This window comes from Piliocolobus tephrosceles, chromosome 9 (assembly GCF_002776525.5).
Source record: "Piliocolobus tephrosceles isolate RC106 chromosome 9, ASM277652v3, whole genome shotgun sequence".
NCBI classification, from domain to species: domain Eukaryota; kingdom Metazoa; phylum Chordata; class Mammalia; order Primates; family Cercopithecidae; genus Piliocolobus; species Piliocolobus tephrosceles.
This window is the reverse complement of record NC_045442.1, coordinates 33,521,819-33,544,818: the sequence shown is the minus strand read 5'-3', so window position 1 is coordinate 33,544,818 and position 23,000 is coordinate 33,521,819. Positions and strand designations below refer to the sequence as shown.

Here is a 23,000-nt window from a genome sequence, read left to right as displayed (position 1 = left end):
TTTTTTTCTTTTTTTTTTTTTGAGACAGAGTCTTGCTTTGTCACCCAGACTGGAGTGCAATGGTGCAATCTTGGCTCATTGCAACCTCTGCCTCCTGGGTTCAAGCGATTCTCGTGCCTCAGCCTCCCAAGTAGCTGGAATTACAGGCATGCACCATCACACTCAGCTAATTTTTGTATTTTTAGTAAAGATGAGGTTTCACCATGTTGGTCAGGCTGGTCTCAAACTCCTGGCCTCAAATGATCCACCCACCTTGGCCTCCCAAAGTGCTGGGATTACAGGAGTGAGCCACTGTGCCCAGCCTACAGCGAATGTTTGAATCAAGATGCACTGGGAAAGGTTCAATGTTCAATCTGCTAATAAGCAGAAAACTCTTCCAGAGTCCCTTATCTGCCTGGAGCTGGCCAGGGGTCGTAAACAACATAGCTTGCTCACATAGATACTCTGGCTAGGACTTGTGCTCTGAACTTTGATTCCACTGCTAACACTACTATTTATGTTGAAGATAGAAGAGATTATACGCATACAAGTACTCTAAGACTCAAAGCTGCCCTTGAACCCAGCAGCAAGTTCTGGGTTCAAGAACCCAGAACCCTTGAACCCTTTTTCTTCTCTAAAGCTGTGGTCAACATTTTAGTTTAGTACCTAGTGATCTCTCACATGTCTTATTCAGTTTCCTTTTTAATAGAAGTGCCACCACCAGTACTGCTTCCTCCTGGTGAACCAACAATCTGGTACTTAATTGCTTTGCCCATGTCACACCTTTGTTCAGATCCAGAATGAATGACTTCCTGCTGTACTCTAAGGCCTCAAATAGGTCAGCACCTAACGAGTACATTCTAGACACACTGCATCTTATCAAGCACAAAGCCAAGGAAAAAGGAAGCACAGTCCCCGTTTCCAAAGAGTTCACAATCCAGTACAACGCAATCCATCAACACGTACAAAAAAACCAAAACCAAACAAAACCAAAAACACAGATTATAAACTGAACTGTTAAGTGGTAAATTAAAGAAAGTTAAAAAAACAGTAGTTTGAAAAGCTCTCTGAGGTGAAGGATTTATAAGCCAGGTCTAGAGTGGGAGAAATAAGAACAGATGAGGCAGAGGAACATCTTAAGCTCAATAAATATCCTACTGAAATACACACAGTTGAAGAAGACAATACATGTATAGGCGAACAAAAGTAGATAGGCTTGCCTGGAGCAGAAGGGGCAATTTGGATGAGAGATGAAATTCTGACAAGAGACCACGGTGATATTAGATAGAGGGCCCTGAATGTTGGCTGGAGAGTTTGGGCTCTCTCTAGTTCACCTTATATACAGTTACAAAACGAACCATTCAAAAATATGTTTACTTAATTCCTTTTCTCATATGTGACGTAGTTCTCATTCTCCATCTTATATGGAGGTAAGAAAACCAGCTGGGAGGCTAAATAATTAATTAATTTAGATTAATTGAGTAAAGGCCATGAAATGAAAGCTGTCAATCCAGACATAATAGAGGAGGAATCTGATAGTTGGTTGATATAAAATTTCAGGAGGGGAAAGAATAAAAAATAACTCTTAGGTTGAGAGATTAGAATGATAGTTAACATTGGCAGTAACTCCAGGTAAAGTTAGGGGGATTGATGAAGAGACAAATTCTATTTATTTCCTTTAAAACATTAATTCAGTTTCCATATTCCACACCAACTTTACATACACATTCCTATTTAAACCAAAAGAATATTCTCTAGCCAATTTTCAAACTGAGAAGAACCAGAAAAGAGTTCAAACATTAAATCTCCTGTTTAACATCCTATCGTTATGTACTTTTATATTTCTTTTATGTCCTCTTAAAAATTACTTTCCCAGTATGACATAACATTTATTTAAAAAGTGAATCTATGACTACTTTACGAAGGCTGAAGGTTTTCATACAATTTCTCTATTGCTTTTTCTTCTTACATCATATATGGAATTTCACATTTATATACATTCCTTTCAATTGTCAAGGTTGTTAAACCATTTATTTGAACTATGTCTTCTAATATGTTCCAAAAATTCCTAAAAATAAATTTATGTCTTACTCTCCTATGAACACTTTTTTTTTTTTGAGATGGAGTCTTGCTCTGTCGCCCAGGCTGGAGTGCAAGGGTGCAATCTCGGCTCACCGCAACCTCGGTCTCCCAGGTTCAAGCAATTCTCCTGCCTCAGCGTCCAAAGCAGCTGGGATTACAGGCACGCACCACCACACCCAGCTAATTTTTATATTTTTGTAGAGACGGAGTTTGACCAGGTTGGTCAGGCTGGTCTTGAACTCCTGACCTCAAGTGATCTGCCTGCTTCGGCGTCCCAAAGTGCTGGGATTACAGGCAGGAGCCACCACGCCCGGCCAAGAACACTTTTTAAATATGGTTTTATTAATATAATTATTTCCTAGAATGTTACTGTTTTACACATAAAGAACATTCCTATTTAGTCACACTGGCTGGCTCTAGCATGTAAAACTTTTTTGTAGATGCAAAGTATTTTAGTTTACACTGAAGTCTGCACTAATTTCATTTACACCTCTTATGATAGTTTATTACTAATATATATACACACACACTATATATTTGTTATATATATACACAATTAAACTCTCAAATCTGTTTACTATTATCTATATCTCCTTTATTTATATTTTTGCATCAGTATGACTTAACATACTAAGCATTAAAGCAGAGACAGATCTACCTGGTTTTGAACAAAATCTATTTGTTAGAGTCTTGATTTTTTAAGAGATGGAGTTTCCCCAAGTTGCCCAGGCTGGTCTCAAACTCCTAGGCTCAAGCAATCCACCTGCTTCAGCCTCCCAAAGTGCTGGCATTACAGGCGTGAGCCACTGTGCCCGGCCTTAGGGTCTTGATTTGTAAGGGTCTAAAGCTACCATTGCTAACATTATTATAGATTGTTTGGGCTACTCATGAGGTCATGTAATTAAAACTTCTCCTTTCACAGAAGACTAACTGAAGTCTACAACAGTTAACCAATTTTTCCAAAGTCATGCCACCAACTGGTGGCAATGCCAGGTCCCCATGTTCACTACACCACATTGCTTCCTGAGAAATCAGCTCAATTTAACAACTTCCACCATAAATAGAAAGCCAGAAATACAAATATGTTACAACTCCTGTCTTTAAGAAAACTGGAGCCTTTCTGGAAAGAAAACACACAAAAAAACTTAGCAAACAATGCAAGACAACAATATTAAAGAAAATAAGGCAAAGGGCCAAAATTTACAATACAGATTTTAAGAGCTATAGATCAGAAGAGGAAGAATCTGGGACAAGCCTTCAAAAGCCTGGCAAGATTTAGACAGGAGAGAAGGAATGGAGAGTGAGATGGTAGATAAAGAAGTGATGGCATGAACCAAGGAAAGAATGGGTAAAATAAATATGGAACAACATAAGGAAATCAGTCTGACTAGGGGAAGCATATATTTCACTTCAATAGACACAATTTTTTCCCTAAGCCATCTAAAACGGGACAGCAAGAAAACCTGGGGGATTTAAGAATTTATAATTAAACTCTCACTTAGCAGGAAGCCTAGACATAAGATTACAAGATTAAATAACATAGAATTTTCCTGAGTCCTGAAAAATTAGCAGCAGATGGCAGACAAACTTCTGAATCCAAAGATTTATGATCACACTAGGCTTGCAAAAGTGGTCACAGTCTAATCCTGGTTTTGTCATCTTGTTACATTGAAAGATACTTATTTTATTGTCTCCCATGGCCAAGACACTTTTCAACGATCAGACACTTATTTCAAATATCCTGGGATGCCATCAAAATATAACATTCACTAAGGTTCCACATAAAATTGTGCTTAATATACCAGGCAAAAAAACATGAGGCAGAAAAGCTGTGTATAAAAATTTTGATCCTCCATGTTAACAGTAGCCCAGGAGCCTGCCTCTGTGGAAACCAAACACTGTTCTAAACCACATAATCAAATCACTGGTTTGTATGTCTAGTTGTGTTCCTAATTCTTACTTTTATTGTGATAGCAGCAACAAAAAATTTCCTACATACCACGATATAGATGGTAGAAGTCAGTCCTTCCAAGCTACCTGGTTCATACCTTTAATTCATTTCAAGTAAGTGAGGTGGTTTAACATAGTAACTTGTGTTGTAACAACTGTACTCTGAATGTTAACTGCTGCATTTAAGTAAATACCACCATCTGCTTAAGCAATAAGGAAATCTATCTCCACCCAGAAGTGTGGTAACTCCTGTCACACCTGTCTATCTGGTATGGGGGCTTCCCTAGGAATCACTCACCTGCACAGATCTGAATGTAGTAATGAAAGGCAACATGATATGATAGCCTGGTCCACTGGGGCTAGTTAGTAAAGCTCCTCCCCTGCAAAAAGACATTTCAATTTGACAAAATTATAAAAAGAAAAATTATCTTTCTAAATCTAAAATGCTATAATAAATATTCACTCTTGCTCATGCTGCTGACCTACTAAAGTCTCACTAATATGAATTACTCATAATGAACAACTGCTTAAAATACCTCCACACCTAAAAAGGCAAAAAGATCAAATTAAACTGCCAATGTTACACCTTGTTTCATAAGCTCAACCAACCATACCTCTGGGTCTCCAGCACTGCTCTCAGGTTCAAAGGATTCTCCTCAGTCTTTAACCTTCTGAGAAATATTTTTTTAAAAAATTTTAATGGCTTTCTGTAGAGGTACATTAACTGTATATAACAAAAGCCAAATCAAAATATATAATACATTCAATCACCAGGTTGAAAAAAGACAATGTAAACTTTGAAGTAAAGAGAAAATTTCTGAGGCTTATAGTTCTTTCAATCTATCTACAAGGTAATTAAAATACTAGGAACATAAAATTTCTATATAAAAGCAAAAAGAATTAGCATGAAAAGATGAAGAGTGACAAGACTATATAAACAGATAGGTTAAGGGCTTGTTCACCAAATCCTGGAATGTGAAAACTATGAAAGCAAGCCCTGGAAATTATAAAAAGGAGGCATTTGGAGAGCAAATAAAACAAAGAAGTCTTATTTTGCACCTTGTAAATTCATAGAACTTAGCTTCCTGTCTTGAAAATATAAACACGTTTGCTAAGTCATAATAACAAGAAAAGATGAACTGTTTGAGGTTCATCACTAATTCTTTGAGTCATTCCTTGAAATGTCCCTTCTCTGGTTTTACTGCCAGAAAGACAATGCTAAACTGGAAGGAAATCTGGACTAATCTGTAATTTCTTATGCTAGAGCTCCATCTGCTAAGATATACCATTAAAATTGTTCTTTTTCTAGGATTCAGGATGGATCTGAAAGTAGAAATATCAGTTTTGAGGGATAGTGGAAGCAAGCAAAAAGTTGACCCTCTTTTTAAATACACCATTATCCCAATTTCTTCACAAACTGGCCTCTCTCTTACTAGTCTACATCAAAAGGAACTTGCGGTAATTAGGCTAAGGAAAAGCTATGAGAGCTCAACAAGAAAGCAACAGCTCCCACACCACTCCTGTCCCCAACTTGAACAGAAACAGTAAGGGGGGAGGAGAATGGCCCATCAGTGTTATGCTTATGTCCCTGGATGTCCAGGGATATAACCACTATCATGGTCATCATGGTGTTACAACACGTAACCAGACACTGCAAGCTTTTACATGAAAAAGTCTAAGAAACAATCATAAACAGAACCAAATTTTCTATACAGCATAGTCTACACGGCATACTAAAGTCTGTACAGTTGGACGAACTATAATTTATCCATCTCTTCAGTTAGAGGTAGAATGACTATTTTCTTTCTTCCTTCTTCATTTTTCCACAAATAATCTGAGTTTGCTGTGTATAGGAATAACCGTAGGGAGACTTAATCTCTGCAACAAAACGAACATAGCACTAAAACTGTCCAACATCTGGACGGTGCTCCGCAAAAGCCCGCTTCGACCCCCGTGCTTTCCCTAGAGATGGGACATGCGCCCCCGAACGCTGCAGAAGGAACAACTTCCCAGACTCCACTCTGCAGTACCCTTTTAATGTTCTCTAGAACCCTGACTGACTGCACAAGCCGCTCACCTGTAGTACACAGCCAGGTGGCCCTCCTCAATCTTGTGGATGGAGGCGTAGAGCAGGACAACCACCAATCCCACCACTGCAGCCACCAGGACCCGGGCTTGAGTCATATTCATCCTCGTTCCTCCTGGGAGCGGGAGAAAAGCACCCTCAGTCCCGTGAGTGACAGGTCCACCCCCTCCAGTTTCCACCCTCTCCCTTCGGAAGCTTGGCGCTCTCTCGCAGGCTGAGCCGCGGAGTCCAGTGCCCCAGTCCCCTCAATCTTCCCTTCTGGAGGAGGCCGCTGACCCCTTGCCAACTCCTCCGCCCCTGGAGGCCAGTGGGCCGCCCCTGCTAGGTGAGCTTCCTGACACCCTCTCTCCCAAGGGTCGCTCCCGGGTGGAAGGCACTGAGAACAAGCCCAGCCGCAGGCTCGAGAGGAAAGCCGACCCCTTGGCCGCGCCTCACCGATCAGTGACGCATTGCCCCCGCCCGCACGTGCAGCCGCCTCCCGGGCCAAGCCAGCTGCCGCCAACAGCCGGCCCCGCCTACTCGCCCAGTACTGCGGCTGCGCGGGGACGCACAAGGCGTAGCCCCGGCCCGCGACTAGTGAGACGGGAAGCGCCTGGGACAAAACTCTCCTAGCCACGGGCCGCGGAGGCTGTTTTGGAGGCAAGTCGCTGTTTTTCGGTACACTGCTGGTTAACTGCTCCAAAAGAGGACAACCGAGGATCTGGAGTGAGCAACGAAGCAGAGAAAAGGAGAGGGCCTTTCGGACAAGGGACTGGTTGGTTTGTTCTTGTGCAGAGAACCCACTCGGTCACTCTCAAGCGGTAGCTGTTTGGTTTGTCCTTTTGCAGTGTATGCGGAGCCCCACTGTGTAACACGCACGTACTTCTAGCACAGATCCTGCACTTCAGGAGCAACTAAACTTGTTGCAAATAAAGTGCTGTCCGAGTTCAGAAGAGGAAGACATTAGGTATAACTGCATCATTCTCTCGTTTTTTAAATGTTCCTATTATGTGCCAGAATGCTGGTCTAGTGAGGGCTTTATGAAGGCCATCCAGACAACAGGAACAGAATTGCTAAGCACATGGGGCGGGAGGCAGAGGGAATCCTCCAGGGAGACAAAAGTAAGTACTTCAGTTTCCTTGAAGGCTTGTGTGATGGAAAGGAGTGCTATGGTAGGCGTCACTACATACTCTGTTCGTTTTAAATTCTAAACCATGTGCACATATTGCCAAAAATAAAAAAGGGAAGGAAAAAGGTATAGGTGGGAGATAGATGAATACAAGAGAAATTAAGGGCATTCATGGTTTAAGCCTTGAAAGGCTAGAGGTGGAACTATAACTGGACAAGGTGGACTAGGGTTATAAAAGACCTTTACAGTCCCCGTAAAGACAGACGGGGTGTGGGGGTGTGTGTGCGTTGCGGAATGAAACTGTTCCACCTCGGATCATCAGGCATTCTCACAGGGAGCCCGCAACCCTCGCCTGTGCAGTTCACAATAGGGTTCACGTGCCTATGGGAATCTGATGCCACTCGCTAATCTGACAGCAGGCCGAGCTCAAGGCGATAATGTTCACTTGCCCGCCGCTCACCTCCTGCTATAGGGCTGGGTTCCTAACAGGCCACTGTCTGGTACCGGCCCAGGGCTTGAGGACCCCTGCCCTCTTGGGTAGGGAAGTATGGGAAAGCAGTGCTTTAGGGTCAACGGATCTATAAAAGGCTGAAAATGGAGACAGACTGTTGGCAAGAAAGTTAAGTGGTTAGGAAACTGCAGGCCCAGGGTTACTTTAGTAGTGGAAGTGAGAAGAGGTAAATAGAATCAATTTGTCTTCATTAAAGGAAGCCTTCCCAGACCACTCTACCCATACCCTTCAATAAATACACTTACCTGTATCATTCATTTGATTTTTATTATCTAGGAATGTCTGGAACCTTATCTGTTCCTAATAAATGATATTTGCAGAGCTTGGGTATTTCAGCTTCCAAAAAGCAAAAAGAATGGAAAATAACTTGTTCCATACCCTGTTTTCTGTAGACATTAAGTTTTTCATAATATTGCTTAAAGAATGAAATGTATACAATTCACAACTGCCATTCCCCTCTGAAAAGTTGTTACCCACCAAAAAATAGTGGTCCAACTCATGCATCAAAAGCAAGTTTGGGGATCCCACTATAATAGTCTGTTCTGACTCACACCATCTGCCCAAATTATATAGGTCAGGCTGCCCTGACAACCCCAGCCACACACCAGCAGCGGCTCCCACCCTATAGCAAATCTTTCACCAATTATTAAAATATTTAGGAAATGCATGACCGCTGAAAAATGATCCTTAACAATAACTGCAATGCTTGGATGACTTGTAATGTTCAGACTCCCAGATAAGCACTTTTACTGTACTACCTATGTTGTTTCTGATCTTGCCATCTAGCTTAATACTCTCCAAGTAATAGGTACCCAATAAATGTTTATTATTAAAATCTTCTAAAAGTAGGGAAACAAGATAGAGACTGCCTATTATAACAGATGACGAATAGTGGTATGTGATGACTAAAAAATTTGGTTGACTAGGAAAATGATACCACTTTAGCAAGAATGGGGATGGTGGGACTGTGACATCAGTTTATAGGGCAAGATACGAGCATGTTTTTTAGATGTAGATAGTGGTGATAGGACATCTCAGAGGAAAACACTATTAAAGAAGTTGTCCAATACTACCTTTACCATACGTCCTGGTATCTATCCCTAAGGAAAGTACATGTATCCTGTGCTCTTAATTCCACTTCATGGAACCTTCATATTTTCCTAAGCCATATTCAACTGTTTTATTATAATCTGATTTTTATAATGAATAGAGATCAAAAAAGTAATTTAAAAACCATTTAATACACAAAGTGAAAAACTGTTAGAATATAAAAGCATTTCACATTTTTTAAGACAAATAATATCTTCTAAATTACTTAACAGATGATAGAGGTCCACAGTCCTTTATCTGAAACCCTTGGGGCAAGATGTTTCAGAATTAAGAAGTTTTAGACTTTAGAAAAGTAATTTTGTGCATATACCATACTACATTAACCAGCCCTCATCAGAGTCTGTGGCAGCAGCCCTCCCTCTCATCATCAAGCAGCAAAATAAAGGAATAGTCACACTAAATGGGGTAAAAAGATTCAAGGTCAGTTCAGATTAGATTGCAAGCAAACCAGTTTTGTCACCAAGCTTATGGAAACCTTGTTTTCAGAGCTTTTTGGATTTTGGAATTACAATTACAGATAAAGGATTGCAGACCCTTATAAATTTGTGTGACAAGACATGAAAGATTGTTTAAACAAATGACTCATTTTTACAAATGAAAAAACATGTAATTTTCAAATACATTATAAATTAACAGGCATCTTCTCTTTGACACTATTAAATGTACATCTTAAATACATATACACATAACAACATGATTTATGAAAGCCAACTAATATTAGAAGCATAGATACACAATCCCTTCAGTGAGAAGGGAATACTGTTAAATTTTCAGTAGAATTTAAAATGATTACACCAACTCCTTATGATGCCAGGAAGAGTACCTGTTCAGTGCAACACAAGGAGGTAGAATTTACTCCTCAAGAAACAGAACTTGTGAGCAGCCTTTTTAGAAAAAACATAGACAGCTTTTACTTAAAATGCCTATTAGTTGAGGTTTTCTTCTCTGTATACAAAACTACATCTGGCCTTATGCCCAACAGTTAAAAGTGGAAACTAATACATAGAAGGCATTTTAAATCAGTTAAGTAAGTAATGTTTTACCAAGATTGAAGGCACAAATGTGTCATGATGATGCTCCTAAACAGCTGTGGTATTAAAACAAATATTCAAACAAGTACATTGACTTTTTATAAATTTCTGTCAGTTTAGAGGCTTAAATTACTCAAAAATGTTATACTTGTAAAATCATGTTCTTCTGATCATAGTAGAAATGTAGTTTCTGTTCATAGCCATTTCTTCCATTGACTGATGTCTGAAGAATGGTTTCATGGGGGAAAAACACATTTCCAACATGTATAGCAACAACTTCCATAGGTTTGGGGACAGTGAACAAGTGACAACTCATTCTGTTAACCAACTCCAATCAAGATTCTAAAACCAGGCATGAAAAAGTTATAATTAGATGTTGACTATAAGTAATAAATATATGGGTGTTCGGTTTTGCAAGTTTTCTGTCTGTTTGGACATGTTATAATCAAAAGTTGAAAAATCATTTCGTTTACCTTATTTCCTGATTTTAACATTTCAGAGTTTTTTTCATAAATATTTGAAGCAAACAATTATTCTTTCCTTTTCTTTTTCTTTTTTTTTTTTTTTTTAAGAGAGCAGGATCTTGCTACGTTGCCAAGCGCTGGAGTGCAGTGGCTCTTCATAATGCACTGCAGCCTTGAACTCCTGGGCTCATGCAATCCTTCTGCCTCAGCCTCCCTAGTAACTCGGGCTACAGGTACATGTCACTATGGCTGGCCGCCATTATCATCCTCTTTTTTTTCTTTTTTTGAGACAGGGTCTCACTCTGTCACCCAGGCTGGAGTGCAGTGGCAGGATTACGGCTCACTGCAGCCTGAAACTCTTGCACTCAAGCGATCCTCCTGCCTCAGCCTCCCAAGTAGCTGGGACCACAGGTGTGTGCCACCACACCCAGCCAATTTTTATATTTTTTGTAAAGACAGGGTTTCGCATGTTGGCCAGGCTGGTCTCAAACTCCTGGGCTCAAGCAGTCCATCTGCCTTGGCCTCCCAAAGTGCTAGGATTACAGGCGTGAGCCACCATGCCTGGCCGCTGCTATTTTTCTTAATGAAAGAGGAAATATACAGAACTGACATTAAGACTAAATGCAGCAAAAGTTGATGCAGTAAACATTTTATTGTAATTTCCCCAAGTTTTAACAAATCAGTAGTTTATAGTAACCAAATCTTAACACACACTTTTATTATTACAGCTATATAAACATAATTTATTTTCTATTCAGGAGGTACCATATCTGAATTAAAGTACAAGTCCCATCTTAATGAAGAAAATGGATTGCTGAAGCAAAAAGGTACAGAACAAACCATTCAATTTCAATGGTCACATTGTTAAGAAAGCTTACCACTCATTTAATTTGACCAAAAATGCTATTTTTGAAGATAATTGATGACATAATCCTAGTATATCCCTGAGTAACAGCAGATAAGGATTTAAGGTTGAGGATATTCCCCAAATGCTTCCTCTTGAGTTCTTCTGTTTCCCATATGCATCCCAAATGCCAGATAGGCTAGCTTGGAAAGTTAAACCTTTAGCACCCAACATAGCCAAAGCAGGCACCCATATCCACACAAAACTTACCATCATACTATTGCCCTGTTCCTCATTTGCCTCATGAATAATAGTGCTTAAATGGCCAAGGCAGTTCAAATTTTCTTCTATCATTTGTGCTGAAGTATCCCTGTGAGATGAAAGAACAAAGCCTTTTCAAATTCAGCAAAAGGGCATATGAATTTCCTCTACTTTCTAGTCTTCTAGGTTAGCACAATCACTACCCTTCCTGTAACCCAGTACCCCAGTGCAGTTGACTCCTGTAGTCTTTAGTTTCCTCATCCCTCCCTACAGAGGCAGAGTCCTGTTTAAAACAAGCTTCTGCCTCTACCTCTACCTACCTCTAAGGATAAGAAATCCACTATAACTCCAATCTGACTTTCCTCTGAAACGCAAGAGGCACTTAGGTACAACTTGTTTTTCCCCTGAAAATGTAACTAGGGAGGAAAAAATCCTTGTGGCAAAGACAGATGAAATATCTCTTTTTGTTTCTAAATACTTCTCTTTCCTTAAAAGTAGTAAAAACACCAGCATGCATACTTCACAGACACAAATGTAGGGGAGAAGAGAGAAAAGTAAAATCTGTTCAGTAGAGATCACAGAAAGTGAAAAACTCATTTGAAACTACAGATAGCAATGAAATAAAACAAGCAAGCTGATTCCTGAGGACAGCAAAAGAAAACAGTGAACAGTGTGGTGGGGGAGCTACCTAGAACCAAGAAGTATCCCTGGAAGTTCACATTTGAAGGCAATCCTGATTGTGGTTTCTACCTTCATGCTTTCCTCTTCTACATGGCCTCTATCTTCTCCCTTTGCCAACTTCAGTCCCCTAACAAGAGTCTGTTTTAGGTCATGGATGATAGTCACTATCAGCTTAGAATGACATTCTGATTCAGCTCTTATCCAACAGATGGAAAAATTGTGGCCAAACAGTTCCCAATCCTTGGTAGTTAAGTACCACAGGTACATAATAATTGAAATCATTTTTCTTATACAGTGTATTCTGACTGGACACGGTGGCTCATGCTTGTAATCCCAGCACTTTTGGAGGCCGAGGCAGGTGGCTTACTTGAGATCAGGAGTTCAAGACGAGCCTGGCCAACGTGGTGAAACCCCGTCTTTACTAAAATACAAAACTTAGCCAGGTATGGTGGCACGCACCTGTAATCCCAGCTACTTGGGAGGCTGAGGCAGGAGAATTGCTTGAATTTGGGAGGCGGAGGTTGCAATGAGCCAAGACTGTGCCACTGCACTCCAGCCTAGGCGACAGAGCGAGACTCCATCTCAAAATAAAATATAATGTGTTCCTTCTAGAAAATACAATGAAAATATGTCACATATACTTTTGCAAACAACCACACCTCAAATTGGAAATTACCTGTATTGCGGTGACATTTGCAAACATTAGCATCGCTAAAAAACTTAAATGCCTTTAATAAAGGCAAAAAAGTAAGTAAAGTATTAAATTTTACTTCCTTCAACTCTGATTACTGGAATATTTTGTAAAGTCCATGTATTTAATTATAGCCTATGCTACAGTTGTAGGTGTACTGCATTGGGCCACATGTATAATGACCCCAAGATATATACCCTGGAACTTCCTTTCTTTAAAAAAATAAAATACCTGATATCAGCTTGCCTTCCTGCCATGTGCTTTTCTCTCATAAAAGTAGAGTACAGAATGTGCAACTGCATAACCTCCTGAGCAGTGATGTAACATGGCTGCTCTTCTGCAAAACTAATTATGGGCAGAGCTTCCAGGAAATGCTGGTGCTGTAGAGGTCTCCATGAGTTGTGAGAAAAGCGACAATACACAAGCTAGCAAAGAGCCACTGGCTTTGGATACGGCACATCTTATGCTGAGAAAATAACAGAAATGGATAGTCATTCAGCTTTAGCAAAAGAGTAGGAATTAATAAAATATAGGGCTTGGAATTTGAGTTCTTACTTGCAAAACTGATTTAAAACATTAAAAAAAAGTCTAATCTTAGAAATGCAAAGTTATAAAATATATCTCAAAAATTTATTAGAAGGGTAATCAAGGATCCCCAAAATGATAAATGCAAAATGATAGCATACTTTCTTATAAACTGTTAATGAAGGAATAAGGTTTGAGTAAAAGAAAGTAATAAGCCAATAAAAGAAAGGACTTAGAACTTGGACTGAGCTAATAATAAGCAACATTTGCTGAACATTTATTTCCCAAGCACTTTATATACATTGTCTAATCAAATTTCCACAACAGTTCTATGAAACATTCCTGTTTTACAGGTGAGGAAATATGAACATCAAAAAAGTCAAGTAAGTTGCCTAAGATTATTACAAAGGGATAGTCAGGACTCAACCCTGATCTGAAGGCACAGAAGACTACCTTAACAACTACTGCCTCATTCCTATACCACTGCTATGAAAACACAGCTATCTATTGTTACAAAGTAAACCCACCCATCTGGAGGAGTTACCACACATGACAGAGAATGATCATGTTCTGCTGAAGTCGGGGGCAGCCATACTGACGTCTGAGGGGTTACTGCACCTTCTAGACTGGATCCTACAAGGGACCGGGCAGAACTCTGTGTCTGAAGGAAAAGAAAAAAAATCATCAAAAGATTACAGGCAAGCATCTCTGTTGATTCACACAATTTCTTACCATATTCCTAAGACTTACATTTCCATTACTACTAATATGCACAACCGGAGTATTTCAGTGCAAAACTATTCCCACCTTTACACACCATTAGTAAACTGTCCTTGGCCCCTTTCTTCATTGACTAAAACCAAATGTATCCATTCATCTTATACCATTTTAGTTGAAGAAAGAAAAAAAACCCAGTTAAATAGATGGTCAGTTTCATTATCTAGTCAGGTACATCTATCCCCAAGTTGGGTTGGAATACCACAGTGGTCAAGGGCTAAGAGGAGTATAACAACAGAGAAATTGGAAAGGAGAGATGATAATAAGTCCTGCATCTCAACTGCTAGTTTGGACACCAAGCAAGGAACATGGACATCATGCCAGTGCAAAATATATACATGCCAGCGCAAAATGTGTTCAAGAGGGCCCACCTCATGCTGATAAAAATCCCCTTTGCAGGGAATAATAGCAACTCAGTGTCACATTAAATAATTCACTAATAATTACTTACACAGGCAATTTTAAGGAGATGCCATATTTCTTTCTGCCTTTTTCCCTGCATGAACATGACAGTATTATCAGCTTCTTTGATGTTACTGAGGGCCACTTCCACCTTAGGGAGTAGATCAATAATCTTCTGCTTACAGCCCAACAACTTGCTGGAGAGATTAAATCAGTGTCAGACACTTACATGTTCCCCAAGACTGTATGTATACCATATTCCCAAAACCCAGCTGAGGAAATGAACCACAATCAGCATCAGATTTAATGACTGATCTCCAAAGTAATGCATACAAAAGGACACATAAATGCAGATAGCTATGGCCAAGCTACCCAAGGTACTTTCAGAATCCTTCCTGGGTAAGTATACTTTACCAAAGAGGGCATTTGTACTTTGAGAGGAACAAGATAAACGTATCCTGGTTCTTCAGTAGGAAACGAAGCAATTTTCCTACCTCAAATGACCAAACAGCTCCTTGAGCACACGGTCCTGACTCTGCACAGTGTGCACAATGATTTTCACCATCTCTGTGCTGTCACTGTAGGAGTGATCTATAAAAGACATCAGTCAGTGGGTATAATCTTTCTTCTGTAACATATCAACCTCCAAACAAAAAATTCCTCAAAAATCCCTGAAACTCTGAAACTAATTTTAATTAATAAACATCTCCATTTAAATTAAAAATTGGGTTAAAAGATATAAAGATTACCTATAAATAAAATCCAGTTATATATAAAAAATAAAGTTTGTATGTGTATAATGTATATATAAATTTATCAGTAAGAGACCTTAGTTGCCTGTGCTTGAGAGAAGAATAGTCTTGGCTATCTTTAACCCATACTAACCCAAGCCCCAGACACAAATGCAGCCTCTCGCCAAGAGAACAATTTTTCTTGGATGATTAACCACATATTTAGAAACAGTAGGACAATTCATCAAACTTTCATTGCCTAAAGGAAGGAGGCCCTTGAACTAGGTTGCTTGGAATTTCATGTTTTTCCATCTGTTTACAGCCCAGAAAAACTTTGAAAAAAGCTCACTGAAACCAACTAGTAAAGGGACCTATAGACAGCCTGAAAGTTCCATTTGAGGCCAGTATGACATCTTAAAGACCTAACTGGCAGCAGCCAGATACCCTCAATTGGGATAGCTGTTGGTCACAATGAGTTCTACAGTTTATAATGTGACCTCGATTTCAAAAAAAAACAAAACAAAAAACTATCATTAATTGTTATATTTCAGAAAATGACTAAAGGAGTTGAAAGTTGCTCATGCATCATGCTGGTATTTTCTTTGGACAATAATTAAGCCTAAATGCAATAATAATAATAATATTTGCTACTCTCTGCTTATAATTTTCCCATTTAATCCTCACCGCAGTCCTGTGAGGACTATTTTTGTTACCCCCATTTTACCAAAAAGGAAGTGATGAAAGGAGCATCAAAGAGGGTTTAAAAAACGTTGTGTCCTTTGTTATCAGTCCAAATACCTCCCCCATAGCCCAACTTTATTCCTCACACATCTGTGTTGTCCCCTCCTCACCAACAAGCAAATGAAAGGCTCCAAAAAGGTTCTTCTCCAAACAGCATTCCTTCCTAAATACCATGGACCAAGCCAAGAGCCTTCTCATATAACTAGCTCTTTTAGATAGTGAAAGCCCTCAGAACTTTAGCCTTCTCCAAGGCTAAAGGATGAAGAAAGCTGGTTTTAACCATTTTCAGATGAACAAGAGATTCAAGTCAACTCTAAGCTAGAAAAGACAACAGAGGCCACAAATCAAGTGTGATTATATAATAGGCCCCAATGACAGACACAATCTTGTTACAGTTTGTCACTCAAGGTGACACTCAAGCTACCTGGATAGCAATTTATTTCTGAGCTTCGTGCTATGTTGACAGGGCTACCTCAAAGTTTTTAAAAATATAACCTAAACAAATGCTATCACTGTGTATCTGCGGAATCTGATTCATTAGCCAGAAGACTGGAAGTCACAATTTTTTTTTCTGTCGCCCAGGCTGGAGTGCAGTGGCACAATCTTGGCTCACTGCAACCTCCACCTCCCTGGTTCAAGTGATTCTCCTGCCTCAGCCTCCAGATTAGCTGGGATTACAGGCATGTGCCACCACGCCTGGCCCAGAAATATTGATTAAAGAAAAAGAACTGGACTTGCTCTATTTGAAATCTTAGATTTTAATATTTTACTGTAGCTACAACAACTTCTATTACTTTGTTTTTTTGTTTTTTTTTTTTTGAGACGGAGTCTTGCTCTGTCGCCCAGGCTGGAGTGCAGTGGCTGGATCTCAGCTCACTACAACCTCCGCCTCCCGGGTTCACGCCATTCTCCTGCCTCAGCCTCCCGAGTAGCTGGGACCACAGGTGCCGGCCACCTTGCCCGGCTAGTTTTTTGTATTTTTTAGTAGAGATGGGGGTTTCACCGTGTTAGCCAGGATGGTCTCGATCTCCTGACCTCGTGATCCGCCCGTCTCGGCCTCCCAAAGTGCTGGGATTACAGGCTTGAGCCACCGCGCACGGCCACAACTTCTATTACTTAAATCACTATTTTGTTAACATTGTCAACCTTTTTATCCTCTTTATTCCATCAGCAAAATCCTAACCTTGGATTAATCCAACCATCTGCTCTATCAGTTCCTGTATCCAAGCTACTAAATTATCAACAAAAAATTAATATTACTGTTCACTATTTGCCACTGCTAATTCACAGGTTTTTCATTTCTGCTCTGGGTACTTTTCTTTTTTTAGAGAAAAAGTCTTGCTCTGTCACCCAGGTTGAAGTGCAATAGTGTAATCTTGGCTCACTGCAGCCTTGACCTCCTGGGCCTCAAGCGATCCTGCTACTTCAGCCTCCCGAGTAGCTGGGACTACAAGCATACACTACCACACCCAGCTTTTTAAAAATTTTATTTATTTATTTATTTATTTTTTGTAGAGACAGGGTCTCACTATGTTGCCTAGACTGGTCTCAAACTGTTGGCCTCAAACGATCCTCCTGCCTCGGCCTCCCAAAGCCCCCAGTATCACAGATATGAGCCACCTGGCCTGGATTCTTAATGTATGTTTTGGGTAAGCAACATCTTCCACTGCACACAATGGCTTTTAGAAGTCTTTAGCACACTATTCAAATCTATGAGGTCATCACCTCTTCCATTTCAGTTAACCTCACTTACCACTGCAGGATAAGAGGCCATAAGGCAGTAAGACCCTGACCTTCCAACCTCTACTCCCAAAAAAGTATCTGTATCCACACTCATTCTCTTTCCAATATCAATAGTATCAAGGCTAATCCCTCCTACTGTTCTTTGGAGCCAGTCTTTCAACTTGTTCAGGGACCTCCCTCTCCACAGGGTTTTTTGGCCCCGAGTATATGTTCTGAGAAATGCATCACCGGCCATTTTCGTCACTGTGTGAATATTACACTGTACTTATGCAAACCCAGATGGTATAGCCTGCTATATACTTAAGCTGTATGGTATAGCCTTTTGACAACAGGCTACATACCTGTTCACCAAGTGACTGTACTGAATACTGTAGGCAACTGTAACACATTGGTAAGTATTTGTGCATGTAAACATAGAAAATACATAGTGAAAATACAGTAGTATAATCTCTATGGGACTACCATAGTATGCACAGCTTGTTGTTAACTAAAACATCATCATGTGGCACCTGATGTTTAAGTCTTCCTTCTGAGAAGTGACCTCCCTTGGCTCTACATCTCCTTTTAGCTACTCACCCACCTCTCTTCTTTACTGAGCAGCCAAGCTTCTGAGAATAGTCTAGATAAGCAGTTCTCCAACTCTTTGGTCTCAGAACACCTTTACACTAGAAAATTCTTGAGAACCCCAAAGGGTTTTTCAGGAATTAAACAGAAACTTAAAAATACTCGTGTCTTAATTCATTTAAAAATAACAAACCTATTGCCCACTAACATGTTTTTATTAAAAACATACAAAAAAAAAAAAAAACCTTTATTTAGGTTTTCTCTCTCTCCTATATTTAGGTTTTCTCTCTCTCCTGAAACTCTAGACTCCAGTCATACTGCATTTCCTCAGACATGCTAAGTACTACACATACATGTCTTTACACAGAATACTCATATCTACGAGAGCCACCTCCTTTCACCTGGCTAATGCTACCTGAGATACTTGGAAACCTGAGGTGGAAGGATTGCTTGAACCCAGGGAGTCCAAGAGCAGCCTGGTCAACATAGCGAGAGCCCACCTCTAAAAACAAAAACCAAAAAAACATTATTTTCTAAATGAAAAAAATTTTAGGGAGAACCCTTGCACTGTTTTACATTTTTGCAAATCTTTCTGATATACTACTGATCTCGTCAGAAAAGTTTTTAAGTGCTGAGAAGCTGACAAATTCCAGCTGGTAAATACAAGTTTTCTAAAATTCTTTTTGCTTGAAACATGGAATGTTATCATTGACAACAAATATTGTTTTTTTTCCCTTAAAGTAGTAAGTGCGCTATACTTTTTATTTTCATTTAATTTCTTAGAAATTATCTCATGTATGCAAATCTGAATAATCATAGTTTGCCTGACAGTTGCTCTTCCAAGTAAAAACGGTGTCTTCCCTGAAAGAGGCCAGACAACTAGCAACGTAAACAATTACTGAAGTGGTTTTCCTTAAGACAACCATCATACTTCACTGTATACAAGAAACACTTTTATGAGTACTTCCCATTTCATCACACAAAATATTAAAAACACATACTCAAAGGTTGAGATTTAAATAAAATACTATTTTTACTGCTTTATCAAGAACATTTTAAAGTGAAACTGTCATTTTTAAAAAACTGTGAATGCATGGTGATAAAAAATATAACGACTACTAGCATAGTTTGGCGCTAGTGCCTTGATTCATACTAAGATGCAAGCCATTTTACGTTGCACCATCAGTGAAAATGTCAACATGGTGAAAAACACAAATAACATCTTATTATGAAAATGGTTCTAACCTCACAGACTCTCTGACAAAGTTTCAAGGATTCTCACAGGTCCATATGCCACATTTTGAGAACTGCTGGTCAGACTAAGCTGAATACATTTCAGTAAAATAAAAGCAGTATAAGAGGAGATAGTGTTCTTTTTTAAATGTGAAAAGAGTATACGAAATACAGTTTCACATGTATATTAATTTGCATGTGTTCTATGTGTCTACAAATTTTAAAGTATAAAAGTATATCTTTTTTTAACATATGCATTTAAGTATAATGCACATTAGGGCACAGACTTTATTTCTTCTGTTACCCTTCAAAACAAATTTTTAACTAAATGATAATATCTTGCAGGTACATAACAGTTTATAGTTTTCAAAGCATTTTCACAAACATCCTCTTAAATACATTGTCACAATATACTCACTGAGTAGGAACGCTAGGTTTCCAGCCCATTTTGCAGAAGGAAATGGGAAACGGAGATTTGTCTGAGGTAACGGTCGGTAAATTACTCAATCTAGAATTCAAGCCTTCTGATTCCCCATCCAGTACTCTTTCCAGCAGACCTTGCTCAGTATTTAGCAGGTGTTCAACAGGAATTGTTTTACCAACAAAGTAAGTCATCAGTGACCAGTGCAGATGAAGGCATTATTTTCAAGGCAATCTGCTTTGGCCTAGAACAGCACAGGCCTTCCCTCTAACCATTCCAAACCTGAACCCATTGCCTCAAATTCTTTCCAACCTCTCTAAATATTTTTTTGTTTTGTTTTGTTTCGAGACAGAATCTCGCTGTGTCACCCAGGTTGGAGCGCAGTGGTGCGATCTTGGCTCACTGCAACCTCCTCCTCCCAGGTTCAAGCGATTCTCCTGCCTCAGCCTCCTAAGTAGCTGGTATTATGGGCACGTGCCACCAGGCCCGGCTAACTTTTGTATTTTTAGTAGAGATGGGGTTTCACCATGTTGGCCAAGCTGGTTTTGAACTCCTGACCTCAGGTGATCCACCCACCTTGGCCTCCCAAAGTGCTGGGATAACAGGTATGAGCCACCACAACCTGCCCAACCTCTCCAATCTTAAGCAACACTTATTTTTTTTCATCTTTCTAAACATCTTCTTGCTGCTTCTTCCTCTTTGAGTTCCTTTTTTCTGTCTTCTATTCTTTCTTTTCACATCCCCTTCTAAAATTTTTCTACCTCATTTTCTCTGTTACTTTCTCTTTTTAATCTCCTAAATTCTCACAAACTTAAAACTTATTATACCATGTCTCAATGGCAATACCAAAACTGGAATTTATTTTGCAGCTTTAAGAAAATTTTTAACTTAAAAATATTAAATCCCCCACATTTGTTAGGCTAGTGATAGTTACCTAAAATGCCTTCAGGCACTGTGATAGAAGTGTCTTACCTGAAGGTCTGTGTTTTAACTGCTTATATAGATCAATGGCACGCTGTTCCCTGTAAAAGAGAAAACATGCTCTGATATGTGAAGGTAATTTAATGACTTCAGTAATCTACAACTTGAAACAATATTATTTTATTTGAATAATGAACCCATTTTAAAGCAAGTTCATATTGCCAACGAGTATTTCACAGAGCATTTTATTGAGTAATAAGAACTACACAAGTTCTTAAAATGCAAAGGTTAACATAGTTCATATCTATTCTGATCTACCATGAGGACATCTCAGAGACACTTAAACAGACAAAAATTATGACCTATAATTAGAGAAAATATCTGAAGTTTTTAATCCAGAACTTTAATTCAGAAAAAATCTCAAGTTTTAGGGCATTTAAGAGTCAATACCTTGGACCAGAGGTACTATGAGTAGGGAAACAGTTTGTAACTTAGTTATACTTGGAACATTCTTAACACTCATATGAAATAAATGCTTTTTATTCAAAACCAAAAAAGGCCAACCCAAAGAATTATTTCTGAAGTTTCCTGTGACTAAGAAAAAGCTTCCACTTTAAAGATAATGCCAATATATTTGGGGAAAGGAAAACTATAGAAAAGAACCACATAGAGGTTTAACTTGCCAGATGTAAGCAGAAAGAACAATCTGCTACAAAACATTACAGATGTCAAGACCAACAACACAAGTACATCCTTACAGAGATTCCATCAAGTCTCCCTGACGTCTTCCATAGGGGCTCTTCTGTAGCTCCATGATTTCAGCATGCAAAGACATAATCTGATCCTCCAGGTATCCAATGACACCAACCTAAAATATGAAAATACAAAGGAAATGAAAGGCTTACCACTACATCATTGGAAACAAAATTCAGATCTTAAGGATACAGAATGACCTCCTGCTTCATTAGAGAACTAAATAATTTAATATGAAACACTGATATTGTTAAAGCCTTTCTATTCTTCAGATTCTGACACTTAATCCTTCACATAAGAACACACTTATTCTTAGTCTTCTTTCTTTTCTCTCCTGACAACAGTAAACTACTAGTATTTGCTTTTACCTCTGGAGAAGCAAAAAGGTACAACAGGTGTCAACTAACAAGAAAGACCAAAACCACTGGTATTACTTGTATCTTGGCTCTATGATTTTTATTGCCTCCTGGCCCCCACTGCCTTGAATAGGGACACAAAAAGATAAAGACCTTGGATTTCCCACCCCAGGACACCATGGGTATTCCCACCCACATCCTCAGGGTAAGTACTGACATTAAGGAGTGTAATAACTTAGGACCATGGACAAATGTACAGGATAAGGGGAAAAAAATCTGCCACCTAGAGAATGATCTATGCCTAGGGACACCATATAATTTATTGTCCAAACCAGTGTAATTTTGAGAGTGAAAGGGACTACTACTGGTAATTATGGCAAGATATTAGGTATAAACTGGGACAGTCCCAGTAAACCCAGATGTGCAGCCATCCTATCTAAACCAGTCACAAAAATAATACTGACTCTCATTTAATCTTCATAACCCTACTAGAAAAGAAACTGTGCCCGTAATATAGAAACTAGCTGGATGTGGTGGCTCACGCCTGTAATCTCAGCTCTATGGGAGGCTGAGGTGGGAGGATTGCTTAAGCCCAGGAGTTTGATGCAACTCTGGGCAATATAGTGAGACCCTGTCACTAAAAAAATGTAAAAGTTAGCCAGGCATGGTGGTGCACCTCTTGTCCCAGCTACACAGGAGGCTAAAATGATGGGAGGACTTGCTTGAGCCTGGGAAATTGAGGCTGCAGTGAGCTTTAATCATGCCACTGCACTCCAACCTGGGCAACACAGTGAGACCCTGTCTCAAAAAATAAATAAATAAATAAAGGAAACTGAAGCTCAGTAAGGCACTAGGTAATTTTCAAAAAGCCCTTGTTTTTAATCACTATGATACCTCCCTCTTTATATACAAAGCATCTACTAGAATTTTGTCTGAATTTCGGGAATGACATGAAAAATGCTCTTTATATACCAAAACCAAAGACAGTTTCTAATGGAGACATCAAGAATTAATAAGTATACAGAATGAGGTCAA

The 23,000-nt window shown here is 39.3% G+C and overlaps 2 protein-coding genes and 1 long non-coding RNA gene across 7 annotated transcripts in view; 1 reads left to right on the top strand and 2 right to left on the bottom strand.

Moving 5' to 3' along the window:
- ERLIN1 (ER lipid raft associated 1) overlaps positions 1-6,979 on the bottom strand; it is a 36,342-nt gene extending 29,363 nt beyond the window's left edge. The window contains exons 1-3 of one of the 2 annotated variants that reach the window (XM_023206407.3): positions 6,533-6,979; positions 6,089-6,212; positions 4,310-4,391 (exon numbers count right to left, since the gene is read on the bottom strand). In XM_023206407.3, coding sequence (XP_023062175.1) covers positions 4,310-4,391; positions 6,089-6,201 — 195 coding nt within the window. In that variant the 5' untranslated portion in view covers positions 6,202-6,212; positions 6,533-6,979. Of the gene's footprint in view, positions 1-4,309; positions 4,392-6,088; positions 6,213-6,373 lie in introns of both variants that reach the window. The other variant, XM_023206408.3, reaches the window with a different exon arrangement.
- On the top strand, positions 6,663-12,461 carry LOC111538796. Its single transcript, XR_002730467.3, has 3 exons — positions 6,663-7,043; positions 11,080-11,148; positions 12,403-12,461. It is a non-coding gene; the product is annotated as an uncharacterized LOC111538796 (long non-coding RNA).
- Positions 8,870-23,000, bottom strand: part of CHUK (component of inhibitor of nuclear factor kappa B kinase complex) — a 44,683-nt gene continuing 30,552 nt past the window's right edge. Inside the window, exons 15-21 of one of the 4 annotated variants that reach the window (XM_023206405.2) lie at positions 21,615-21,724; positions 20,908-20,957; positions 14,997-15,093; positions 14,552-14,699; positions 13,868-13,984; positions 11,436-11,535; positions 8,870-10,199 (exon numbers count right to left, since the gene is read on the bottom strand). In XM_023206405.2, the coding sequence (XP_023062173.1) occupies positions 11,467-11,535; positions 13,868-13,984; positions 14,552-14,699; positions 14,997-15,093; positions 20,908-20,957; positions 21,615-21,724 (591 nt within the window). In that variant the 3' untranslated portion in view covers positions 8,870-10,199; positions 11,436-11,466. Of the gene's footprint in view, positions 10,200-10,807; positions 11,536-13,029; positions 13,985-14,551; positions 14,700-14,996; positions 15,094-20,907; positions 20,958-21,614; positions 21,725-23,000 lie in introns of those variants that run through there. The other 3 variants (XM_023206404.2, XM_023206403.2, XR_003306573.1) reach the window with 3 other exon arrangements.